Here is a 27,762-nt window from a genome sequence, read left to right as displayed (position 1 = left end):
ACTGCATAAAAGTGTCCCATATCTCTGTGAACTTGTTTAGTTTCCCTTTGGCAACATAAGTTAATTTCTCCAGTGCCAAGCATGACGCCATCTCCCGTAACCACATTCTCTGTCTGGGGCCGTCCATACTTTTCCACCTCAATGCAATCGCTCTCCTAGCTTGAAGTAAGGACAGATCAATCAAGGGAACTATTTTGCGGCCTGGTACATTGTGATCAGGATAAATACCTAATATACAGAGCCTTGCCTCAAGTGGAACCACCGTATTAGTCATACGTGAAATCATGTCAGTTACATCCATCCAAAATGACAGAATTTTGTGGCATTTCCACATGCAGTGCAGCAGAGTGCCAACACAACCATTACATTTTATAAAGCTATCAGGAATGTTGGGATTGTAGTGATGTAGTTTTACAGGTGTCACATAAGTTCTGAATAGTCACTTGTATTGTATTAGTTGTATTAGTGCTGAGTTTATAATCTTTGTTTGTGCCTTTAGACAAGCTTTTTCCCCACTCATTTTCTGTTACATGTATTCCTAAGTCATCTCTCCAGGCATTGAGTCCAACAGACCAACTGATCAAAGGTCATCAGATTCCCATCTATGTACAGGTCAATTATTTTACACAGACTTCTGTTAGCCCATTTTTTAAATCCTCCATCAGCTCTACCAGGTATAAAGTTATCGTTACCCCATATTGTTACATATAGTTACCCCAAAAATCTCAAGTTCACTCTGGCAAATTTCCGGCATCTCAGGAACCACATGTCCACAGAGGCAGCGAAAATGTACATGTTTTCTCTCATACTATCCTACATAAACTACTGTCTACACACCTGGTCTATTGCTAACATCACCACAACAACACCGGTTATTTCTCTATACCAGGGGTCGGCAACCCGCGGCTCTAGAGCCGCATGCGGCTCTTTAGCGCCGCCCTAGTGGCTCCTGGAGCTTTTTCAAAAATGTTTGACCTTTTTTTTTTCTTTTTTTCTTCATTTTTTCTTTTTTTCCTTTTTTCTTCTTTTTTTCCTTTATTTCTCTTTTTTTCCTTTCTTCTTTTTAATCTCGACATTTCGACTTTTTAACTTTTTTCTCGAAATCTTGACTTTTTTCTCGACATTTCGACTTTTTTCTCGACATTCCAGCTTTTTTCTCAACATTTTGACTTTTTTCTTGACATTTCAACTTTTTTCCCAAAATGTTGACTTTTTTCTCAACATTTCGACTTTTTTCTTGACATTTCGACTTTTTTCTCAAGATTGTACTTCAAAATTAATCTTGACATTTCGCCTTTTTTCTCGACATTTCGACTTTTTTCTCGAAGTGCATAATGAAAAAAAAAATCTTCCCAAAGTTATAACTAATATAGAAAAATGCAGCATGTGTTGTCTTCATTCTAAGGCTAATACAAGACTTTTCATTTTTCATTCATTGCGGCTCCAGACATATTCGTTTTTTGTGTTTTTGGTCCAATATGGCTCTTTCAACATTTTGGGTTGCCGACCCCTGCTCTATACAAACAAGCAGATAAAAAAAACAAGATTTTCTCATCATTGTGCAATTTTACAAAAATATAGACTATTAAGTTGGGAAAACCTTGTTCTTTTTAAAAACTGCTGCCTAATGTATAAAATTCGAAATAACTTGGCACCACCCCCACTCTGCAATCAAGTCCATTTCCGCTCCTCTGTAACTGGTGCTACTGGAGGGGAAGCCAGAGTTACCAGAGGGACAGCCAGAGGAGACTGCAAAATCCCCTTTAGAAAGAGCGCATTTGGGCAATCGGTTTTCTCTTATAAAACAGCACCTGAGTGGAATAACATCCCACAGAACATTAGAGAGTCCATTTCATACAATGTCTTCAAATATAATCTTGGTTGGTTGATCGATAATCAAAGATGTGAACATTGATGTGTATACTATCGATGTGGGGATGAACTGTGTATATTGTAAGGGTTGAATTATATATGTTATTGCTGATGTGTTTGTACTTGTGTTTTAATCTTTTTCACTAGGTACTAGCCTATTATTTCTGGCAGGGGGACTGCCAATGTAAACTAGCCTTTTGGCTACAATTGGGTACATTTACATTTTATTTTATAAAATGTTTCTTAATGTACGTTGTCCCTCTCTAACAAATAAAAAATAAACTGAAACTGAATTGGGGCAAACTGAGAGAGACATCTGCTCCTTTTGATGGATTTATGAGAGGAAGGTCAAAAGTCTGCGCACCTTCCGGCGGACCTCGTCTTCATCGTCCGTGCGGACGCTGCAGGCGTCGTTGAGCAGCGGGCTGGTGAGGGGCGAAGGCTGTCGGCCGTTGGGACTGTGGCTGCCCAGGTCCAGAGATTTCTGACCATTCACCATCCCGTAGGGGTGTCCGGACGAGGCGGCCAGGCGAGGGCTCTCCGAAGCCACACCTGCATGGAGCCGTGCAGCGAAGGAGAGAGAGACACCTCAGTTTGTGGTGATTTCAATTCAAATGGATAAATACAGCTGCACACCGGAGCAAGGGGACAACTTTGTCCACATCTGGTTGAAGTCGTGAGTTGTTTTTTTTGGGTCTTTTGCCTAGACATATTTTTAGTTTGTGAAGATTTTATGTTAGAATTTCAATATTTGTTGGATTTACCTTCTTCCTATTTATTGATAACCTATTAAAGAACACAATTAAGGTCTCCAGGGAAGTGCAGTGACATTTTGGTGCTAATTAAACTTTCCAGAATTTCATCAATAATCTAACACTAGAACAGGAAGGGACAGTCTGACCAACAATGCACAGCACCACAATTTAGCACACACAGGGAGGGGTGGGGTCCTGCCGGGAGAGCATGAAAAGTCAGCCATGACTCACTCGAGACAGCTCCCGGAGTCTTTAGCAAGACGTTCATCAATATGCAGGCGGAGGCAAATGCAGCAGGCTGATGAAGAGGAACGGCTTACTTAGGGTTGATCGTCGCTGACAGATTTCACTCAGCGGACTTACTTTGTTGCAGCTGCAACTTCGCTCACCTCCTCCCGCTGCCTTCTGGCGTGTCGGCACCAATAAAACAGTGACAACGAGACCACAAAGCAGCGCAACGCACCAGCACCACATTTAGCCTCAGTGCAAGTGTTTTCATGAGGGGGAAAAAAGAAGAAGACAAATGAGCACATCCATAAGAAAGCGATAAATGGGTGAAGTAAAAAGGATAGATACAGACATTCATGCAAGACTGTAAGAAAATAGGATGCAAAATAGGCTCAAGACTCAAAACAGCAGAAATTAATATTAAAGTGAAAATACATCATGACCAAAGCAGAAAACAGAAAAAAGGTGTGAGTTCACAGTTTGCTGTAAAAATACTGTTGTTTATTCAGTGTTATAATTAGTTATCAGGAGCTAGATATATACACACCGTCCGATATGTTACTGCCATCACAAACAGCAAATGACAGTGACGTGAGTGAGTGAGTGAGTGTGGTACAGTACATGCAGCAGAGTTCATGCAGACACATCACACAGGAGCCGGCGGAGACACACCCACGAAGGACACCAGTGGTTAAGAACTGGGCTTCTCTCCCATACAACTGGGACTGGGAAGCACGGCTTCATGCAAGATGGTTGGAAGTTTATTAGACAAGATAAATGGAAAAATGAGACGAATCAGTCCAGGTTCATGGGTGAGAGTCATTCACCAGCGAGGGCTCCCTGGTCCTGCAAATGATCCAGTAACTCTTCATCTGCCCACATATCTATATATATATATATATATATATATATATATATATATATATATATATATATATACACACACACCATATTTTCTGGACTATAAGCCGCACCTGCATATAAGCCGCATCCGCTCTATTTAAAAAAAAGATATGCAAGCCGCAGATATTTCTGTTGTTAGATTAGATATTTACTACATGTACAGAAGATTTTGAACTGTAAATGATGTACATGTTTGTACCTAAATAGATCTTTCCTAACAGTGTCTTTTAACACGGCAGCAACTTTGGTGATTAAAACGGGACAGAATCAAGAGAAAATAACCAGTATTTATTTATCTATTTATCTGTTTGAAATCTGCTTCTACTTCTATCTGCTAAAGAAGAAGTAGCGTATTCTTCTTTGCATTTATTTTGTCTTAGTTTTGATTCTAATTCCGGTTAGAGCGCCCCGAGCGGTGGAAGAAAAATCCACAGAATAGCCAATAAAACATATATATATATATATATATATATATATATATATATATATATATGTATACACAGTATATATATATATATATATATATATATATATATATATATATATATATATATATATATATATATACACAGTATATATATATATATATATATATATATATATATATATATATATATATATATATATATACTGCTTCCTACACATAACCCATTTATATCAGTGCTAAAGATGTCTGGGAGGAATGATGATGGCTCTGAAACGGCCTTCCCACAAGGAAACTACCACGGTACCCGAGGCTCCTGTCACCCACACCCTGATCTTCTCCCCACTGCGGGATAATTAACTGTTAGCTAGATCCTTGCAGGAAAAAGGGAACCCACAGGCTGGGGACTTAGTGGGTTTTCATTTCGTTTCCCCTCCCCCCCGACCGCTGCCACACAGAACCACATGACGGAACGGGTTCCCATGCAGTCGCGGCTGGGAGGCAATCAGACGAGATCGGAAAGTTCACATGCAGACAGTGAGAATAAATGATGGAAGAAGAAGAAGAAAAAAAAAGGATGAACATGAATATCATCGCAGTCTTTATACAGAAACACAAACAAACAGGAAGACAGGTGCAAAAGGAGAATGCTAAATGAAAGTGCGGTGCCATTTTTGTTGAGATCGGGAACTTTGTGGCCGCTCAAACTGATGAAAGAGCTTTTTTCTTTTGCTGATTTCACTGGTCGGCTACATGAAGAGCAAATGGGGGAACTACAGCGGTAATATATGTTCACCTTCACCCAAGTCTGATCAAGACACTGCTGGTTTTTCTAAATTAGTGCTCTGTGTGGTATCTCCTGCCTATTCTTGACACAGGTAAAAGGTAAATCAAATCAGATTAACAAAAAACAAGGGATGCTGTAAACATGAATGATGCTGAATTAGGTTTTTTTGTGGTTTTTGTTGTTTTTTCCCCCAAATATAGAGAAATTCTGCCTAAAAAACTGAAAATCCTTCAGGGAAAGAAAAGATTCATGCAAATAAATTCCTGGAAAGCTCAAAATAACTAATTGAATTAGACACCTATTGTTTTTAAGACCTCAAAAAAGATAAATAACGGCCGCAGAATGTTGTAATACAGAAAAAAAACATATAAAAGCTGATTAACTTGGAGAAGTTTTGCGTCTACAGTCAGTGGAGGAATGACGTTTCCTCAATGGAAGTCTTAAGGCAACTGAGATGCCGAGACTGAACCGAGAGAGAGTCACACCTCTGCATCGTCCTCGAGTTCCCAGCTGGCATAAACATGGCGTCGAATTCCCAGAAGCCTCCGTAGTTTTTAATTAGCGACTATTTGGTGTGGAGTCCTAACAAGGCACGCGTGTGTGTTTTCTTAGACATAGTTTATTGTAGGAAGACGGGGGATGCGTGTTAAACCCCCTTCAGCCGTAATTAAAAAGTGCGTTTGGTAGGATGGGCCGTGCTTCAGAACCGGGCCGTGGGCCTTTTCTTTTTAACCACTGAACCATCGTGCTTTCTTTGCACTAACAGCTGAAAATCTGCGCCCCATCCTCGTCGGTGAAGGCGTGGCACGCGTCCTCGTCGGCCTCGTCCTCCAGCTGAAGGCTGCCGAAGGAGAACTTGCTCCTCGGTATCGGGGAACTCGCCTCCACTGGGTCGGCGATGGCAGACGGGCCGCTGCTGCTGCTGCGGCCCTTGTTCTCCAGCTCGGACTCGCTGGACTCGGAGCCGCTCGTGGTGGAGCCCTCGTTCATCTGAATGGCTCCCAGGTGCGAGCCGGCGGAGGCCGGTCCTAGCCGCTTCTGCCCCAGGCCGGCGCGGGGTCGGCCCGGCGCCGACAGCCCGTTGGCTTTCATGCGGCGCTCGAGAGCCGCCATGCGGTCGGACCGAGACAGGACGGGACTGGACTCCGGCCCCGGCGAGGACGCACCCTGACGCGGGTCCGAGTCCGAGGGGTGGTGCAGCTTTTTGAGCGTGCGTGGGGTTCGGCTCATGAGGGCGGAGCGCCGGCCGTCGTTAAAGAGAGGGGGGGCGAACCCGTTCTGCTCGGCGTAACTGAGAGACGGCGTTTGGTAGTTATTCACGGGGCTGGCGACGGCGCACCGTGACCCCGGGGGAGCTGCGTGGGGGCTGCTGCTCCGCCTCTCTAGGTTGTGGTCACCGGCATCGCCCCTGACGCTCTGGACGGGACTGTGGTCCAGCTTCTGGCGGGACTGCTTCAGAAACTGCTCCAGCTCCTGGCTGAGGCTGAGCGTCTCTCTAGAAGAGGACGGGGACTCCCAGGGGGGAATCCGCCCCTGAGACCCGGACCCCCGGCGGGGCGGGGCCTGCTCGCTACAGCCGGGCTGCGATCTACTAGCCTGGTAACTCCTCGTGTTATATTCGCTATCTACCCCCCTGCGGTCGGCGAAGGAGACGGCATGGCCCACGGCGGCCCAGGGTGCCGGACCTGTGCTTGGATGCTCCGGGCGGCTCTGCCGCGGCGAGGCCCGCCTCTCCTCCGCTCGGGACGGCGAGCCCTTCCTGTCCTCCAGGCCGTTCGTCTGATGGGAGGGACTCGACCTCTCGGTCCGTGACGCCGTCGGGTCCTCTGCGCTCACCAGAACCGACTCCTTCCAGTGGCGGCGAGGAGGAGAGCTGAGTCTGTCCCTGGAGACGCCACTCTGGCACGAGGCAGAGATTAATAGTGAGAATTATTCATTATTTAACATCTTAAAAGGTTTTTTTTTTCTTTTTTTCCAAACTTTATTGAAAAACTGCAGGCATACAGACATTCATTTTGTATGTAAAATAAAATCTTTCTCAGTGTAGATATTTACAATTGGATAATACAAATATAAAAACATAAGAAAACATATAAATTAAAATAAAATAAGACACAAAATAGCTCCTTATTCTGGAGTTACTGCAAGTAAGCTATTAAAGTACAGCAGTGTTCGTTCACTTTTCTTATTTAACATTAGCTCTAAAGTGTTTTATATATAAAAGTTTAATTCCACTGTAAATATATCAAAGTTTGGAAGGGACTTGGAGAACTTCATCTTATGAATATGACATTTACCCATCAGAAGCATAAGAATTGTTATAAAGCATATTGGTTTGTCATCACATTCAAATTTCGAGATAATATCCTTGGGTGTGATTATGATGGACTGTCCAGTTTTATCACATATACATTTTTCCATGTCCCTCCAAAATACATTTGACGATGGGCAAACACAAAACAAATTAGCAAACTTAAAAATGTACTTGATACAAGGGTAAATACAATGCAAAATTTAAAGATGAACCTCTCTAATTTGATTTGACATACAAAATTGAGAGGGACACAGCCATGTCTTGCGCCAGTTTATACCGACCAACTGTGAATCCCAAAAAAACGTCCCTCTGGGAACATCTTAAAAGGGTGTTTATCCCTAATACAGTCCTTTGACATGATCAGACCCTGCTGTTCTTGTCTGGATCAGGGATACCGGATCTTTAGTCACATCCAATTTAGATAAAGTCAATAACTAAAAAGAAACACTCACTTCTGTTGGCACTTCAGGGTGTCGTGGCGAAGGCAGCGGAGACAGACGGCTGTTGTACTGGACCCGACTGTGTTTCCTGGCAGACAGGATGTTGAAGGTCAACGTCAGCAACGCTCAGAAAAGCCAAACACTCAAACTCACCCATGTGCCTTACATGCAAGATAGAAATTGGTAGCCTAACTCATTGTTTTTGGTCATGTTGTTTGTTCTTTGAGCGAACTACTAGCATAAAAGAATTCAAATTATTAGTAAAGAAACATCTCTTAAATAAATACATATAAAACTTATTTAATTATTATTAAATGTCTATTGGGTTACTAAAAATGGCAATGGGTTCAAGTTACGATAAGTGATTATAACTTAAACACATTGTCGATGACTATACATTGTTTGAATTTGTTGATGCTATTTAAAGAAGGTATGATTTTGTATTGTAAATGCATTACATCTAAATGTTTCGGAATGACTGTAACCTTAATGTGAGTGTCAAAAAGAGCACTGGTCTTATTTGACAGAAATATAGAATATATTTTGTAGTAGAATTTCCTTTTTTTTACTTTTTTCTTTTCTATCTTTTCTTCCTTTTTCTTCTACTACCTCTTTAGGTTTGCTTTAATTTTTGTCTTGTATTGTATATTATGTGTCGGACCCCAGGAAGAATAGCTGCAATTTTTCAGCTAATGGGGATCCAAATAAAACTTAAAAAAAACAAAAAAAACTTAAATGTTGTAAACTGCAAATGTATTGATCTAATGTGCAATCTGAAATAGAAAAGATATTGGGTTTAAAACTGGAGATGGACCCCGTATCTCTCGTATTGGGCCTTCCAAGACAACACTTGACATCAAAACATAATAGCCGGCTGTATTGTATTCTTACTTATGCAGCGAGGAAGAATATTTTATTGCAGTGGATCAATGAAAAAATACCAAGTGTTAAAGGCTGGCAAAGAGTGGTGTTGGATCTAGTGCCATTAGAGTACCTTACATGTATATTACATTGAAAAACAGACCAATTCTATAAAGTTTGGGAACCCTAATTGGACTATGTAGAGCCTGATGTCTCTAATTTCATGTTGCGGGGATTTTTTTGACTGGTTACTGTAACCCAGGGTATTATTTATATAAATCTGAGCTGGTGTTTTGTTTTGTTTTAGTTTTTTTTTGTTCTGTTTGTTTGTTTGCCTGTTTTGGATCATATTATGTATCCATCCTTTACTTGTAAAAGTGAAAAATTAATACAAATATTGTTTAAAAAAATAAAAGCCAAACACGCCAGACCCGTCTGCGGGCTTTACCTCTCAAAGGGGATCTTCTTAAACTCGGACTCCTTCACATAATCAATCACCTGCTTCTGCGTGCGCCCGCTGAGGAGGGAAGCACACGGGAGATAGTCGTGAGTAAGAGTAAGCAAGCGCCTGCAGTTCTGCTGCAGAGCAGCTTCGTGGCACAAAAGCCGGACCTGAATCTGAAGGAGGAGCCGCGGGTGAAGAGCACGGGCCTCGGCTTGGCCTTGGGCTCCTCGAAGAGGCGGAAGAAGGCGTGATATTCAACGCAGATCTTCCAGAACACTTTGCAGCAGTCCCTGCTGGCCATCAGGAACTCCAGCGTGTCTTGATATGAACTCTGAGGGAAACATTGAGACATAACTTCACACGCCGGTTGGTTTTAGGTTACAGCAGTAATGAAGAGCCGGTGTCACTTACATTCAGATCCGGCCTCAACTTGATGAGGAAGCGCTTTCGCTTGAAGCTCAGTTTACGGATTTTAGCCCAGTTGAAGGCATTAATCCTCGTGTGTCCCTGAGAGGGCGGCAGATGTGATTAAGCTTTAGGAACTTTTATCACGAGCGTGAGCTGAGCAAAGAAACCCGACAAACAAAGCGGTGCGACTAACCTGGAAGACCAGGACGCCCGTGTGCGCCACGGCCAGGCTTAACTTCGTGCCCTCCCGGTCCTTGGCGGGGTGGAGCCGAACGCCATACAACTCCAGTTTACGAGCCACTTCTAATAACTGATAATCGGATTCTGCTGGTGTTTGTCCTCTGCGAACAAAAACAGGCGATTGGAGAGAGTTTTTCCATCGTCTTAACTGGCAAAACATCCCAGTAACACATCAAAACTGATGAACTCATCCCTCCAATTATTCTCATCTGCACAGAAAAACCTTAATTGAGTCATATCGGAGAGAGATAGAGGTTTGTTTGTGTTTTATCCTACATGCATGCACGATGAATCATTTATTCTTCTTATAATATCATCTAAGTCCTGCAGTTTTAGACACCAATCTGGCAGGGAAATTAAACAATCGGCGATGATAAAGCGCCTGCAACGATGCCAGCTTCATCGCCGAAGACTTTGATATTGTCAAAATGTTTCCAAAGATTAGAGCGAGGAGGGTAGATTAAGACAAAGCAAATTTTAAAGGCCTAATCCTATTTCAAGGGTTTAACACTTTGACTTAACAAGTGCAGTTTTTAGCATTCATTATCCTTCTGCAAATTTCTGGACAAATAAATCAAATCCTCATCATCCCGCTGCGCGTCCCACTAATTGGGGTGAAAGACCACGGCGGAGCAGATCCGGGTTGCTCCGGCTTGTTTTTTTTTTTGGGGGTGTGGGGGGGTTGGGTTGGCGCTGTGGGCAGGCTGAGGAAGGGCCGTAAATGTTAACTAACTTTCCTAATTCTTATCAGCGGATAAGCCTTACTGCTTCCTGTGTGTGGCTCTTAACAAGAGATTTAACTCGACGTGGCACCCGGCCAGAGGAGCGGCAGCCGCCGTTATCAGAAGGGAAGCAGAGGTTAAGAGAGTTCACGATGTCTGCGATACACTCCGACACGGAGCGCGGACGAGCGTCGGCGAAACTTTGGCCTGAATAGCTTAAGAGACAGATTTGACGGAGGGTGATGTGGAGACAACTGGAAAAGGTTTCTTGTGGGATTAAACTGGATTGAAGGGGAAACAAAGAGCCATGTTCAATAGGAAACGTCACTTCTTACAATCAACTTACACAGATTAGCTTTTTTATGATGCTTGCAGCGCTTTCAGAAAGGACCCATTCATTAGGCGAATTTCCTGAATTTGTCACCTATATAATAAAATGCCCCGGTGGGGGCAATCACAAGGTCTGCAACAACATTTCCTGCCCATGGCTGAAGAGAGGAATTTATGCTCGGGTATGACTTCACAGAGCTTGTGGAGCTACATCAAACAGACCGGATCCAGGAAATGCCATATTCTGAGAAGTCTCCAATGGCGTTGGGCGTGAAAGCTGAGCGACTCACATATGCGCGGAGTGAGACTCCATGATTTTGTCGATCAGGGGCATCTGATCTGGGATGTAGTTATTGTTGAGGAGGTGTGACCGGCAGTGGCTCTCCTCAAAGTCCCCGATCTCAGCTGAAGAGGGGACGAGAAAGCACAAAAACCACATTAAACAACATAAACGCAAGTCACAACGATAAATGCAAAGATCTGACAGCATAGTTTCAGTTCATGTTTATGTTTCATTGATGAAAAGAAATGAGGTCTGACAACTACTGAAGGGTAATGAAAATGCAAATCATATCCCGGCATTGCGCAATGATGTGTGGTTGTTCCGAAGCAGCTTTGTGAGATTATATTAAGGCTTCCAACTGAAAGGTATCCATAGCAACGCTAAGATAATCAATTTGCAATGGTGCACAGTGTGTTGTATGACAATGTTTGAAGATAAGCTCTGTGCAAAAAAAGGGAGCGGCGCGTTGTGCAGCGAGTTCTAATGTCTGTCGACGGCCAGCGAGCCTCACACTGGATGACGTGGGAGACCATCAGCGCGGCGCTGCTGTCGTTGCAGGTCAGACGTCCGCAGGAGAGATCCCGTTTGATCTGCAGGGAAAACAGGTACCTGGCCACAAACACACACATTTCACATTAGATGCCAGTCTGGATGAGGCGGTTGGCTTATAAATGTCAAAACATCCGCTGCTGCAACCCCAACATCAAACACAACGATTCAAATCCAAACCAAACACAGAGAAACATCCCTGGGACTGGAAGTTCTGACTGCTTTTGAACGATATTCGGTTTCTGTGATATGGTATAAATAATAAAGTAAAAAAAAAAAACCCTCGGCATGTCTTGGATTACGCAAACATACGAAAGCATTTATTCATTTCTATCATTTCTAGTGTACGATCAGTACAAAAACATCTGTCATGCAGCTCTTTTCTTATAAACAGAGGTTTTAAACAAGTGTGAACTTCAGCACAAGCATTATTCCTCCTGACTCTTAAATCATGAAACACATGATCCAGCTCCAGAACTACAAACACACAAACTATAAAATCATTAGCTCCACGGCAGCTAATCTCCAGGGGACTAAATGAGAGACAAGGCCGCCGTGACACGCGATTTACGGGAAATAAATCTAGAGGGAAATGCGACACGTGTTTCATTTGTGGCTCCGCGGTTGCAGCTGGGATTTTCCACACTGACGTGTACAAAAATGCACACTTCAGTTTATCAAAATGGTGCAGATATAAAGGGAATTAAGGGCTCACCTCGTCAGCTCCTCCAGCAGCTGGGCATGGTCTGGGGGGAAGAACTTCACGCTGAACCTCAGGATCGTATGCTTCGGCCCTGCAGCAAACACATAAAGCATTTGCAATTTAAAGAGGTAGAATAATGTGGATCATACTGCATGGCTATTCTTAACAGATTTAAAGACTATTATCTGCAGAAATCTCATGAAAGACGATGGAGGAGCCGTTCTAAAGCACTTACGTCTGAGCTGCTTGATGATAGGTTTGATATGGTCCAACCAGACCTAAGACGGATGCAAAGAGGCATCATTGAGCATCAGTTTGTCACTGAAACCATAAGGGGGATGTTTAGTCTGATTTTTACTCACCACCATCTTTTGGTGGTTCTGAAACTCCAAACCAAAGTAGTCGCCCTCAATGAGATTCATGTGGGAGCACACCAGGTCGAGCAGCATCTTGCCCGAGGCTTTTTGCTGTGAACGAAAGACAAAAAAAAGAGAAACATTTCTGATTAAGTCTCAGTATTCTAAGGGGAAAAGGCATTCTGGTGTTTTATGTGCTCATCTCCAACCTACGAAGGTCAGAGGAACCCAATGTGATTTGGCACAATAGAGCGAAAACAGTCCGGCTTCGTAAACCTGTCAGATCTCACATTTAAGTGAATTTACCCAAATAAGCGCTGGTTCTCTGTGTCTAAAATTCCTCTGCTCTCCTTCGTCCAGCACAGACTGGTGTTCAAAGGCTCAGTCAACCACCCAGAGCCTCCCATCTTCCCCGCTGCAGCGCGAGGGGGTTCAACCCCCGTCTTTGATCTGTGTTTTCAGTGTCAATGGAGCCAGTGATGACGGCCCGGCAGCCTTTGAGGTCGATACAACATCAGGACGGGATAAAATCCCTCCCCGACCACCTCTGTCCTCACTTAGTCCAAACACACACACACACATACACAAACCAATGCTCTGAAGAACGACTTAACTGCCCACTTAGTGACAGAAAAAAACGGTGATGTAAACAAAAAACAAACCTCCAGAGTCTAAACCCGAACCAAATGCATGGAGAAAGAGCAAACAGTTTCCATGTCAGGTCAAATAAAAGTCATGGATTTCCCCCCAGAAACATTTCTGCCAAAGAAGTCCAAACTGGACAGAACTTGTGCACACAACAGGAGAGTTTGTGCTTGACTGCTTCCTCGTGACTGCTGTGCATCAGTGCAGAGCGTGTCGTAGCCACAGAACACGGGTGTTTGTAATAGCCCCCCCCACCCGCCTGGATAATCATCCAGAGCTGCGTCTGAGTGTTTTCAAGGGAGCAGCTGAGCCACACACTAGTGCGAGAGTTTCTCTTTTCTTTTTCTGACGAGGCTTAAGGGGTTTGCTCGTCTCTTAAATTGCTCCACTGTTCCACGGGCAACGAGTGACACTCCGCGCGTTCTAATAAATGCTTAAAGAATAAAATCCCCGGCTTAGTCAAAGCGATTACACGTCCACATGCAAAATCAGAACCTTTCCCCGAATCAGCCCACCCTCCACTCCACTCCCGTCTTCTTTCTGCTCCTTTTTCAAGGCATCTCACCACCAGAGGTGTCAAAAATATTCACATTCATTACTCAGGTAGAAGTATAGATACTAGAGTTTAAAAATACTCCTGTAGAAGTTGAAGTATCAACTCAAGTTTTTTACTCAAGTAAAAGTATAAAAGTAATGGTTTCAAAACTACTTAAAGTAAAAAAGTAAAAGAAATGTAAGGGGAAAAAAGCCATTAAGGACAAAAGCCATTGAAAATTAATGCATCTTAGTATAATGCAAATATATTAAAGAACCATATATGTGTACTATTGAGCATTAACATGTGTTTCAGAGAGCAGGAGATATGATGACTAGTTGCCTATAAGTATTGTAATGGTGCAAAAAGTCAAACTTCAGAGGCATGTTATCATTTATCCTAACCTTTATTGGAATGTACATCCAAGTTTAGTTGCAGGAATCTGAGGGAACGGATGTAAGAACAAAACTGGACAAAAACATCTGAAACAACCACAACCAAATTCGCTCTATCCGGATGGAGCAATTTAACTGGATAGTTTTTTTTTAAAGGCCGAAATGAAATAGAGTAACGAGGCTGTTTTTAAAATGTAAGGAGTAAAAAGTACAGATAATTGTGTGAAAATGTAAGGAGTAAAAGTAAAAAGTCGTCTGAAAAAGAATTACTCCAGTGAAGTATAAATAACCAAAATTTCTACTTAAGTAAGGTAACAAAGTATTTGTACTTTGTTCTTGACATCTCTGCTCACCACTGAGGACCAGCTGGCTCCACATGGTGGCAGAGATGGAGAGGGGGAGGCCGCAAGGAGGCTGGAAGGAATGAGGCCGTGGGCACCTCTCAGACTCACGATGGAGCGCTGCAACCAGCAGGCAAATCAGCCCCTTAATGAACTGCACGGTGGATGTTTTCTGAATGAGAACTGACAATGTGGTTTGTAAGAAACCCTCGCTGGCGTGTTTCTCTGCTTTCCCCTTTTCATTGGAGTAATGTCCATCCTCATAAATCTGCCGCCGGGGTAAAGAAGATGACCGCCAGCCAAGCACGGGTAAGGCGCAGGCTGATTAAAGCCGGACAGTTGCTTGATTAAATGCAGCTTTTTGCAGACTGGAAGTCGGCGCCGCAGCTGGCGTGACGAGACGAACATCATCGATGACGCACGGGTCGCGGAGACTGACGGATGGCACGGCTCGAGACGAAAACTGATAGCTCGGCCTTTACCCTTGAAGTCTTCAAAGTATGTCTGCAGGTAAAACCTGTTCCATAAGGATACTCATTACTGTAGGTGTTGCATTGGGTTTAAATCTGGTGATTTAAGACCACCAATAAATGGTGAGGTGATATGATAAACACCAGGTTTTTATGATCTTCATGATTAGTAAGAAAATTGAAGTTTGTGGTGCTCTTAAAAAAAAAACCCAGTATGCTGCAAACCCATAAAAGGATCAAGTTCAAGTTCAACTGAGTTGTTTTCAACCACAACAGTTTGAGCCACTTGTAACTACATTACATCCAAAACCGTGTGGTTGGTGAATATCTCATTTCAAAACCACGCACATTAGCACGCAGCTTGAAAGGCGTCTTTTGAATTTTGGACGAGCGAAAAAGGACTTAAACTCATTCAACCGCAGAAGCTTAAAGCCTGACCACGATCCTGCAGGAAGAGACCAGAAGAGGGTTTTATAATTCAATTTGTCTCTTTGGTCTTGGATGGAGGCAAATGCTCTGTGCAGGTTGGCCAACCTTTTTTTTTTTTTTTTTAACAGTAAACTGAGAAAACAAAATTTCCAAGGAGCTGCTCTTTCTGAATGGCCATCCCAATACTGTCTAAATGTCATTATATGCTGACGGAAACTTCGGAGCCAGGCTAAATATATACAAGGTAAGTGGACAAGGCTGCATGCACTCATCAACTCATCTCCCACACACCTTACTGTTGGACATCACTCAGCACACGTGGCACTGGCCCAGAAAAGCATCACAAACAGAATAAATTACAGCTCCGTTAAAATGGTCAGGACCTTCTAAGAGAAACGACAAACTAACTTAATTCTAAATAAAATTCAATGTTTTTCATTTTTAGATTTGTGCATTTTCAACTGTGACTTCCAAGAAAATCTTCTGTCTAAAGGAACTTATGTGACTTTTCATGAGAGGAATCCAACATTTAGCTGTAAAGTTGTGACGTAAAAGTGATGAAATGCTTTTTTTAGTCTTCTTACATCAATACACGCATGCAAAATAACATATCGGGAGCCCGTTTGTATTAAGTAACTAGCCCAAGGGCACAATGACACAATTCAATCGAGGATAAAGTCATCAATCTTCGAGCTACTGGACCTGCTCTAATTCCTGAAAGCGGCTCTGTCACATCTGGCCAGTGCATTTGGTCAAATGTTAACAAATCAAGGCCGATGGATGTGGAGGGGGACATGTGAGCGAGACTCGTACTAGCAACTTCTGCAAGAGCTTTATGTTCATAAAAAATACTCACTGTAGCTGCAGGAAAACACATGTGGTCACACAATGAAGGAGGGTACATGATAAAAAGTCATGGCAGCAGCTAAAACTGTGCCTTTTTTCCCAGTACTGCATATTTTATAGCTTTCTTGTTTGTTTCTTTTTAGAAACAGCAAGCACAGGGAGACTTCAACCCCCAAAAAGCCGACCCCGTCATTCTGCATCGGCTCTGTTGACATTTGAACCTCCGGTGAATTATTTAATCGTACCACCTATGTTGTACATTTAAAACTAGGAAATCCCATTTTATTATTACTGTTGTTCTATTTGTCAGCAGATTCTGATGTGTGGATAATAACGTTGTCATACGAGACATTGACATCAAATCAGCCCTCATGGGAAAGTCAACTAAGGATGCTGGATGTAGTTGCACTATTGCCACGTTATCTTTTAAAATCTCGTCAGCTTTCAGGTGTATCACTTTGTTTCGTCTCGAGCTGCTATTTTAAATACCAAGAATAGGTCCAGCTCGTCTGCTGCTGATACACTACTTATCCTCCAACTGCAGTATTGTGGTTTCAATCCCTGGTGTTTTCCTGATAAGAAATTGGTATTTTCACATAAGCGTCACATATCTAACTTCTGGAATGAATGGGGCATGCTGGGTTTAGACTGCACACTGCTGGGAACCCCCCAAGAGGCGTGTCTCCACTACGGATGACTAGTAATTTCACTCAATTTAGGTCACCGGAACTGTTAAAGCAAAAGTTAATTTATTCTGCCAGCCTGACTTTTTTTTTTTTTTCAATTTTATTAAGTTAATTCACAGCTCTGAGATCCTTTGTGAATCTGGGGGGAAGATGAAACAATAAAGAACACACAGAGACACACCTTTTTAAAGGAATCTATAAGAAAAAGCTGCAGTGATACTGATATAATAACTGAAAGCTTACGGGAGGGAATTACAGCTCTCACAAAGCAGAGACTTGTGACTTCTCTCTCGTGTATGCAACACTCTATACATGTTGTCCAGAAAGGTTACATTCCTACAGAAACGTCATGCTCAGCAGCTGACATTTCTTTCATCTTCCGCAATGCCAAGAAAATGTCACCAATCTCCATGTTTATGACCTCTATCTATAAAAGCGCCTGGGCTCGTTTTCATGGGAGCAGTCAATTCCAGACTGAGATGACGCATCCTGAATCAGCAGTCCCGGGCCAGACATGCAGGGAGAGGCTGTCGGCCGCTATTAACAGCATCTACTACCGTTTTTTTTTTCTTTTTTTCCCCTCCCCATGTACAGTATGTGAAGGCTGGGGTGCCTGCATCACAACACTGACCTCCACACACTGGCAAGAGGAAGGATAAATAAAGCTGACAGCGACGTCTGCACACATGTCCTCATGGGTTTCCACTTCAGGGTAGACCAAATAGCCCAATCTAACCCCCACCCCTTGTTAGTCAGCTCCTGTCAAGGGGAGGAACGTAAAAAAACCCTATAAAGGTCAGGTGTAAAATAGCTTGGTGGCCTCTATAGCTGCCCCCCCTGCAGGAGTTGGTGGTACGCTCCACTTCCCCCCGATTAGCCAGACCAGGCAGCGCTCACCAAACTTCTAGTCGGGGTTGGACTGGAGGGAGGGAAGGGGGGCGTGTGTGCCATGCAAAGCAAACAGACCGACAGCGCCTTTGGGCTTGAGATGGAAGGAAAAGAACAAAGGGGAGTCATGTCGGGATGAATATTTGGGTTGTGGCGGGCTGGAGGAGCTGACGCTGGCATTAGAGCAAAGTCACCGCAGGAGAGGGATTTAACAGTTTGTTTTTGGTCTCTTCGTGCATCTCGGGCCACGCCGCTCCCGTAGCACCCAGCTGGTTTACTCATACCATAACAGATAGTGGAGCGGTCCCGTCCCGGCAGGAGGTTCTCAGCTGTGATTGAGGTCATAGATGACCGTGGGATTCAAAGACAGGAATCTAAAGGGCAAGTGGAAAAAAGTCACTTCTGGGAAGGTGCTCCTCCGATAAGACAGCCAGTGGTCTTAGGCCCCGTTTACACATAGCCGGGTATTTACAAAAACGGATATTTCCCCCTCTACGTTTTGAAAAATTCCATCGTTTACACGAGATTGTTTTCAAAATCTCTTTGTTTACACAAATCTGCATAAATACGCTGTTAACGTCATGCCAACCAACCAGAATCCTGGAAAAAACATCAACAAATGACACGTGTAACTTCCAGTTAAGGCTGATTTATGGTTCCGCGTTACACCAACGCAGAGCCTACGGTGTAAGGTACGCGGCGACGCACACCATACGGCGCGCATCGCAGCGTACCCTACGTCGTAGGCTCTGCGTCAATAATGCAGGACCATAATTCAGGCTTTACTTCAAGACGGAACGAGAGTCTTTCGTTTGGAGTCACAGGGAAGTGGAGTTACTTTTAAGTGTGACTTTAGAATATAAAACAGGTAAAATACAAGAAAATATTGACGGTGGCCAAACTAATTGTAAACACAGGTCGCACACATGACGCTGGTGAGTTTCTGGTGCATAATGTGACGTTCTGAAGCCTAAATCTCCGTTTTCCTCTGTTTACAAGCAAACGTGAAAACTGAGTTTTGAAAATCTCCACTTTGGCCGGAGTTTTCAGAAATGATCGTTTTTGGTGACTTTGAGCTTCGTTTTCGTGTAAACGAACGGCCAAAACGCATGAAAACGCCTCTGTTTTTGCTCCATGTAAACGGGGCCTTAGAGAATTTATTTTAATTAATTTTATAACTAATTTGTCAAGTCACATTGAAATAAAACAATCTTTATCTACATACTTCTGGTCACAAACACAGACTTATGAGGAAATGCTGTCAGCATTCCCTAATACAGTATGATGTAGCAGTGGAAAACCCCAGCAGCTAATTTGGATGCCTTTGCAGTAAATTAACTACGACTTTGGTTAAAAAACAGCTGCTCTTAGATTACAGAGCTATTTACTGTATCAGGTAGATGCATTCCTACGCTGCGTCCTCCCCGCGCTGCGATTAAAACCAAATGTGAAGACCGGACCGAGTGCGTCAGCCACAACTGGCTCGGTTTGCAGCGAAACAGCGAGCACTTAGGAGCTCATGTGGAAGCGTTTGCAGGTTTGTGCACTGTAAGTGCAGAGTAGGACAGGGAGGTCAGCGGGAGCTAAAGCTCATTGAGATTCAGGTCACGTGCCGCAGAGGTTCCCAGGGTGATTCAGCCAACAGCGCCGAGCTGACGCACGGACGGGGAGAGGGAGGAAAGCCGGCAGATAATCACGTCCAGGTAGCTGCAGACCTGCCCGGGAGTTCACGAGCTGAGCTCCCTCGTCGTTAGAGGCCGCTTTGATTTGACATCCAAACTAAACTAAAGCATGAGACTTGTGCAAATAAGAATATCTAAAAGCAGTTTACATGAATGCAAGTTGTAAATGATTTCTGCTTTTCACTCCTGCCCAATGACAGAGGGGGAGGGAGGAAGGAAAAACCTACAAAATTAAAGGAAAAGTGATGATTGTGCTGCCAGAGCTGTCAGAGCTGCTCTGTCACAGGGCCGGCCTGCAGGGCTGAGAGGACAACCATGAAAATAAAGCCCCCTGGACTCACAAGAGGCCATCAGCACCTCCACCTCCTCCTGCGTCCTCGACCCCCCTCCGCCATCACTCCGCCCGCGTACCCTCCCAGGAGTCGGTGTGGGATTAATCCAAGTTTATCATTGTAAAAACTGCCAGAATCAGAATTAGAAAACTGCCTGTTATTCTCATGACATGCATTGGTAGTTCAGTGGTAGAATTCTCGCCTGCCACGCAGGAGGTTAAAACTGCTGACTTCCTGGTTGGTCAACTGAACCATTGTTTTTAGGCACATCTGTTCCAAGACCCCCATCACATGCTCTAAACAGATAACAGGGCAGCCACTTCCTTGGAGAGACTCAGGGGGGTCGTCTGACAGCCGTCTCATTGTCTTTAAGGGTTTAAGACCATCTCATGACAACAAAACCCCCTTGACCATTTCTTAAAAGGATGTCTGTTGCTCTGCACACCACAGATAAGTTACTTACTAACTGAAAAGTCATAAGGTGTGACTTTTCAACTGTCATCTGATACCATGTCTGTGTGACCATCTGTTTCCTGTTTTTGTCAATTGTCTATCTATACATTCACTGTTCCAAATATGGTCAAAGTTTCCTGTCAGTTTTACCAATAAAAGCGCCAGCTCTGCAGATAGCCAGTTGTCAGAAGGCCGACGAGTTCGAAGAGAGGGCTGTGTTGCCCTACAACTCCTCAGACTTCTGTCCAACCTTCTGCAGAAGGCATTGAAAATCATTCCTAGTCTCCGGTGTCTTTTTCTAAGTTAATTAATGTATGTTGATGACTTTTAACCTAACATTTTGGTGCCGAAGGACCCGGAATCTCTCGAGCTGCGACGATTGGCATGGCGTACGATCAAAAGGAGGCCATCTAAAAATCTGTCGACAGCGTTCTGACTTCAGGAACGGGGCCCAGATTGATCTGCGCTGTTCCAGAGTCCAGACGACGAGATTTCCCAGCCAGGGAAGGGCACTAGGAGACTGGGTGAGAGACCTCTTTTGAGTGAAATTTCTGTGTATACTAACAAGAGGTTAGCGAAAATGGTGTTTGGGGCGGGTCGGGGACCCGATTTTTATAGAAGGCACAGGGGCCTCTAAAAATACTGCCTAAAGAGCAGTGCGTAAGACCAACATCTAACTCGGTCGGGGACCGGCTTTTGAATGTCAGAGGACTTTAAAAGTACAGGATAACGAGGAGAGGTTTCTTGGAAAGGATTTTTAATGGTTGTGTTTTATGTTTGTCTAATGTTTGTCTAATGTTTGTCTGATGTTTATGTCTGTTCAATGTGGGGTTTCCAAAATTGAGAGGAAAAAATTAAGTTGTTCACTAAATATCAGGCTAAAACCAAACTGTTAAAAAAGGAAACTTGTGTCCTGAGAGAAACTTAGGAAAGAAAATAACTGACGAAAAATAGCAGAGGCGTGGTTAAGCTGAAACTTATGCTTAAAGAATCTCAAAAGATGCTTAATTGATGGGGAGACGTCCTCAAACTTAAGAAAATGGAGACAAATCTTGCAAAATAATAATATAGGAAACTTAAAAAGAGGTAAATGGACTAATTTAAGACTAGAAGAAGAAACAAGAAAATTGTGAGGAGAGGATGGATTTTGGGAGAAGTGGGGGCTGCTGCAGGCTGCAGCATGAGGAAGTCTGTGTCTGTGTGTGACTCTCTGTGTGTGTGTTTGTGTATGTGAGAGACACTGTCTTTGTGTGTGTGTATTCATGAGACCTTGTGAAACAGCTGCAGAGTTTACAGGGCCAAGCTGCAGAGAGAGTGTGTGTGTAAAAGCGTGCTCTAGCAGTAGGTGCAGCGCTTTACGAGCGGCTGCAGTCTGTGTCTGAAGGAGAGAACTTTTCGCTGGGAAAAGGGGGGTTTTCAGTGGTGAAGAGAAATGAAGTGAGCTCTCCTTTTGGAGGAGACGTAGAAAAATTGAATAATATAGTTTGTTCTATCATTCTAAGCCCTGAATGAAGGCATAGAATCATAGAAGTTTAAATTGGGTTAATTCACCATTTAATTTGCAGATTACTTTTGTAACACTGTATTTGACTTGGATTGTATGGAAATGGGATTCCTGCAATTTGCGAGCATGAGATAAAATGATTGGGTTGTTTGTTACATGAATGTGAAACAAATCAATCATTCGTCCTTACTCTGTTTGTGAGCACCGCTGTATTTTTAGAATACAGTGGAAGAGTGTGTTCATGAGCCTACTGTCATTTGTATGTCAGTGACATTTTACACAGAAAGGGGTGTGTGCAGGAGTAACAAACCCGTTGTACAATCTTTTTAGAAAAGAAGAACTCTGAGTGCATACTAGCCTATTCACACTGAAAATGTGTACATTTGTGATCAGTGTTGCTACCATTTAGGTTGTGAGTTCATCTGAAATGCACCAATTGAGTTTGGTTAGTGTAGTTTGAGGAGAAGTAATTTACACATTTGTACTGATACACAAACCCACATGCAGATGATCTGAAGTGTGTGTTTAATGTTAGTGGGTTTTTGTCTATGTGTAGTTTACGCATGGGAATTTATCCCACAATTTTCTTAAGACTTCTATGAGTTTTCATAGAAGGGCATGCATTTGAGTTGCAGCATGCAAACAGAAGATTAGGAATCACCTGAAGACTATATGATTAATTTTCTGACAATTTTCTGACAATTTTTCTGACAATTTTCTGGCATTTCTTTTTGATTTGGGGAAAATACAGATCAACAACAGTTGAGAAGGCATTATTTGATAGAATGCCTCCTTTAAGTCCGACGTTTTGTGACTGTGAATTATTGTTTATACATACAATATATATATATATAAGTTCACTGAAGACTACTGTTTAGGTTGCAGGAGAGTTGCTGCACTGACAGTTTTTGTGTGGTGTTACTTTAATAAGACCATAACCCACTTGGGTTGAAATAAGAACGTTTTTCAATGAGAAATTCTGTAGTCTAATCTACGGTGGGAGACAGAATTTAAAAGGTTTCGCCCCTTCTAATCTGGTGATGGGAGGGGGGATTTGAAGGACATGGAGACCTCTTGTCCCTAGAGCGTCAGACTTGCCGACCTGCCAGGATGCAGAGGTCAAGAAGTGGGAGGGCCACTTATCTGGGGAGCCTGACTCTGGCAGCCTGACTCTTCCAGGGAGAAGTCAACAAGGAGGGGGTCTGATGACACGAAACCCCCACCCCTGTTGGCATGCAAAATAATGCTGTGAAGCAAACTGGTGCTTCCAAGGAAGTTGTTCCCCCTGGTGGCTAAGTTGAGCCATAGGGAATTTCTATGGCTCAACAGGAGGGAGTATTTAGGGGTACATATGATACATTATGAGGATTAAATACTAAATACCCTTTAAACATTTTTTTAGTAGGAGTTTTCCGACATGTTGCAGATACAACATGAAAGGACCTATCCATTTGAAGTTGTTCATATGGATTTGATTCTTGGAGTGAACTAATGGCTGTTAAGTGAAGGCTCAAGAAAGCCATGGCCTGAATGACGGCCATTAGTCGAACTGTACATGAGAATCGTCTTCTTGTACGCTGCTGTTTTCTTCCTCTTCCCTCTCCTAAAGCAGGAACTGCTGAAACTGGGTAACCGGATCCTGAGTTGAGTGGTGAAACGTCATCACTCCGTCAGGACGGGCCCTTTTTGCTGTCCAGATCAGGACACCGGCAGCAGTAAAGGCTGCTGAACGATCTACTGCGTTCACCAGTTGCAGTGAAAGCTAGCGGAGAAACGTGCCAGGCTCGAGTAGTGCAGGAAGTCGGGCGGTACCACAACCGTTGCCCGCCGAAGAATTCAACTGATGCCTACTCGCCAGCCCAGCCTGAAGATGACTAGCCAAACTGACTTGCGACAACAAACTAGGAGAGGAGTCCGAGGAATGGAAGAGATTTTTTCATTACTGAGTCATGCTGACATAATGACTGAGATTACGATTCCGATTCCGACTATCACTGTCTTTGTACTGTTCTGTGTTTTCATTACTTGTATGTTTATGATGACACTGGAGTGTTTTTTTTTTTTGTTTTTGTTTACTGTTGAAGTTTCAAAATGATAAAAAGGAGGGAAATGTGGGATTAATCCAAGTTTATCATTGTAAAAACTGCCAGAATCAGAATTAGAAAACTGCCTGTTATTCTCATGACATGCATTGGTAGTTCAGTGGTAGAATTCTCGCCTGCCACGCAGGAGGTTAAAACTGCTGACTTCCTGGTTGGTCAACTGAACCATTGTTTTTAGGCACATCTGTTCCAAGACCCCCATCACATGCTCTAAACAGATAACAGGGCAGCCACTTCCTTGGAGAGACTCAGGGGGGTCGTCTGACAGCCGTCTCATTGTCTTTAAGGGTTTAAGACCATCTCATGACAACAAAACCCCCTTGACCATTTCTTAAAAGGATGTCTGTTGCTCTGCACACCACAGATAAGTTACTTACTAACTGAAAAGTCATAAGGTGTGACTTTTCAACTGTCATCTGATACCATGTCTGTGTGACCATCTGTTTCCTGTTTTTGTCAATTGTCTATCTATACATTCACTGTTCCAAATATGGTCAAAGTTTCCTGTCAGTTTTACCAATAAAAGCGCCAGCTCTGCAGATAGCCAGTTGTCAGAAGGCCGACGAGTTCGAAGAGAGGGCTGTGTTGCCCTACAACTCCTCAGACTTCTGTCCAACCTTCTGCAGAAGGCATTGAAAATCATTCCTAGTCTCCGGTGTCTTTTTCTAAGTTAATTAATGTATGTTGATGACTTTTAACCTAACATCGGAGCTGCTGGAAACATATTGATTTTGTATAAAGAATAATTAAGTGTCGTGTTGTGCTGCTGAATATGTAACAGCGCCGAGTTGTGTTCATTTGTGCAGAGACCTCCCACTGTTACCCGGAGGACCGCAAATCAGAAGACGGATCCAACAGTTGTGCCTGTGCATCGTTAGTGAAGACGGTAAGAAAAAAAACGTAAAAAAAAGATTTTGTTGTTGTTGTACACAAATTGATGCAATGTAAAACCCTGTCATGCCTTTCCTGGATGCTGAGCATCACCAGAACCATCACAGGGCAGGAGGCAGCAGGAATTACTAGAAAGATTTCCCTCTATTTTCCTCATCTGCTTAAATCTCCTCTCCCAGACTGCTCCAAATTGTGGACCCGTGCTGGTTTTTACTCCGCGGCCGCCTATTCCCAGGGCTCCGGATTACTGTCACTCAGAGGGAAGACGCGTCACTTCACATTTAGGCACAAACTCCACATTTTGCTTAGCTAGACGGCAGATTTAAGAGCTGAATAATGTATTTTAAATAGCTGCTGCATTTCTAATGGGAGGAAGAAAAAAAAATTGAGAATGAAGTGACACAAAAGGACCTTGGTTCAAAAATATTCATAAACAGATTAAACCCCCCCCCCCCCCCCCCCCCCCCACCCTGCATTCTCCCAGTCTGAAAAATGAAGCCAATGTAGAAATACCCAAAGAAAAGAAAAGAAAAGATGCTCCCTCACTGTTAAACTGAAGCTGAAGATGCAATCCTGACAGCCTGATGATGTGATGTCAGATCGCAGTGCCATGGTGTCGTTTACAGGTGCCGTTTCTGGTCTTTTTTTCCACAGTTACACTAAAGTTTTGAGGAACTACTTGAGCCATTGGTTGTAAAATTCATCCCTCAGATCAGAAACTGTCTTATGTTCTCTGATGTGCAGATATCAAGTTCTCCGGTGTTGCACTGAATTCTGTCTCCCCTCAGATTTTGTGAGCTGATTATGAATTTCTATTGTCATTAATTTTCTCAAATTATATCTAGGGCTGCAGCTATCGAATATTTTAGTAATCGAGTATTCTACTGAAAATTCCATCGATTAATCAAGTAATCAGATATAACATATTTTTGTTTAGTTAAAGAGCAATTATAAATATACATAAGATTATATCCCAATTTATATTTATTTATATCCCACACTAAAATCTCAAATAAAAACATTGTCAAGGAGGACATGATGAAAAGATAAAGTTATAGATTTTCTGACAAAACAGTTTACAGTACACTCAACATTTGCTCGTGTAGCAAACATTTGAGTTTGTCTGAGTTTGTATTATTTTGTTGTGTGTTTTTTCCACACACAGACACACACACACACACACAAAAATATCATTAGACAAAGACGGCATCCAAAAAGTATTAAAATTTGTGTTCTGACATTTTCCTTCTGGTGAATGCTGAAGTTAAAATCATCTTATGACTGTACTGGCATCACACACTGTAATACTGTAATTAGCTTGTTGCAGAGTCACGCAGCGGTAATGCAATCACAATAAACTCCAAATAGAAAAATACACGCAGAAACGAGACTGCAGGTCTCCTCTTATTATTTCATAAGGCTCCATGCTTCAGATTCTGTGACTCTTTGTTTCTTTTAGATCCCATGAGTTAGTCTTTTGTATTATCACACCAGCACCTTATAGGTCACTGCAGGATTTAGTTGATTTGTTTTGGTTCATGGCTGCAGAATGTTGCAGTGCCATCCCATGATACACTGCACTTTGATGCCAAAAGCACTGCTCTATTCACTCTCATCTTTCAAAGCAATAAACATGTTTACAGTCTGATATAAAACAGTTTTGCCTTCTTTAGCTAATTTGTCATTCATGACGAATGCACGGAATTTAGCATATCTCAATTTCAATTAGGGCGGATCAATATATTAGTCCAGTATCAATAAGTGAGGCGTCTTAACCCAAAAATTGTTTGAAAACCTAATATTTTGTTTTGCTTTGGGTTTTTTTTTGTGTATGTGCTGCCTGTAGGTTACACACATCTGCCTAAAATGAGTGAGGAACAGAAAAAAAAGCAGACTGGTTTGTAAAAACCTAAACAATGGATTTTCCGAAACTAATTTCAATGCGTCATAGTTAATGAAAAAAATGGTGTTTCCATTATTATTTTTTTTTAAAGTGTGCACAAAGTAAAAACAAAGCCAAAAAAAAACATCTCTTCCATTCTAATCTTATTAATCCTTTATATATAAACTTATTTCAGTTTAAGTCTAAGTCATCTGCTTTTTTTTAAAATTCATTTCTTAACATAAATGACGGAAAAAGGAAAAGAGCAATTACATTTTTTCCAATATTTTGCAGTGGCGGTTGAAATTGTACCATGGGTTAAAGTTGTATATGACTTTGGCTGAGGCGCTCGGAGTGGCGGGTGAGTTACACAGCTGATGTGCACGTTTTCCTGGGGTTTTTCACTCCGCCAAAACTTCAAAACAGCCATTTTTAAAGCCATTGATAACCCCCACGACTGACGGATGCATCCGTCTTTAAAACCTGCTCTGTGATTGATCCATACGACAGTCTCTTGAACTGTCATCATATCAAATTTAACCCCAATTTCATGTAGAGAACCGCAGTTGTTGGTGAATCAAAGGAAATGTTTATTTTGAGAATGGCCTTGTGATGTGGTGGTGATATGATACGATGGTTTATATTCATAACCATACGTGTCTTGAATCAGACTCTCACATGAAGCCAACGGTGATGTGGAAAGGCACGGAGGGCGTCATTTCCATCAGCAAACACACAAAACAACATATCTGAGACTGGAACTGGAGATTGGACTGAACCAAACATGTGCAACTATGAGTGAAAACGATCAAGGACGACTGTCACTTCCCTCCATCGATGCTCATCGATATTCTAATTCACATTACTACATTTGGAAAAGCCACTTTAATAAACCATTTGTCTCTGTGGTTTCTTTTAATGCACATTGTCACTGTTTTCACACTTTTTTCAGTTAAATGAACGGATGACTTTCAAACTAATGAAGACAATAACCAACACCGACCTCAATTCATCCATGTTAGAAGGAAAGCATTTAGATTAAAATTACCGTTTTCATCTGT

At 42.7% G+C, this 27,762-nt stretch overlaps 1 protein-coding gene across 5 annotated transcripts in view; it reads right to left on the bottom strand.

Annotated features, from left to right (window-relative positions):
* LOC133445912 (FERM, ARHGEF and pleckstrin domain-containing protein 1) overlaps positions 1 to 27,762 on the bottom strand; it is a 78,913-nt gene that overhangs the window by 14,658 nt on the left and 36,493 nt on the right. For all 5 annotated transcript variants that reach the window (XM_061723453.1, XM_061723454.1, XM_061723455.1 and 2 more), the window contains exons 3-14: positions 12,627 to 12,731; positions 12,500 to 12,542; positions 12,277 to 12,355; positions 11,524 to 11,621; positions 11,020 to 11,134; positions 9,631 to 9,778; positions 9,441 to 9,536; positions 9,197 to 9,360; positions 9,033 to 9,101; positions 7,736 to 7,811; positions 6,655 to 6,868; positions 2,237 to 2,424 (exon numbers count right to left, since the gene is read on the bottom strand). In XM_061723453.1, coding sequence (XP_061579437.1) covers positions 2,237 to 2,424; positions 6,655 to 6,868; positions 7,736 to 7,811; positions 9,033 to 9,101; positions 9,197 to 9,360; positions 9,441 to 9,536; positions 9,631 to 9,778; positions 11,020 to 11,134; positions 11,524 to 11,621; positions 12,277 to 12,355; positions 12,500 to 12,542; positions 12,627 to 12,731 — 1,395 coding nt within the window. The remainder of the gene's footprint in view (positions 1 to 2,236; positions 2,425 to 6,654; positions 6,869 to 7,735; positions 7,812 to 9,032; positions 9,102 to 9,196; positions 9,361 to 9,440; positions 9,537 to 9,630; positions 9,779 to 11,019; positions 11,135 to 11,523; positions 11,622 to 12,276; positions 12,356 to 12,499; positions 12,543 to 12,626; positions 12,732 to 27,762) is intronic.

Source organism: Cololabis saira, chromosome 6, assembly GCF_033807715.1.
Source record: "Cololabis saira isolate AMF1-May2022 chromosome 6, fColSai1.1, whole genome shotgun sequence".
Lineage (NCBI taxonomy): Eukaryota > Metazoa > Chordata > Actinopteri > Beloniformes > Belonidae > Cololabis > Cololabis saira.
Note: the sequence above shows the minus strand (reverse complement) of the source record. Positions and strands in the feature narration are given on the sequence as shown.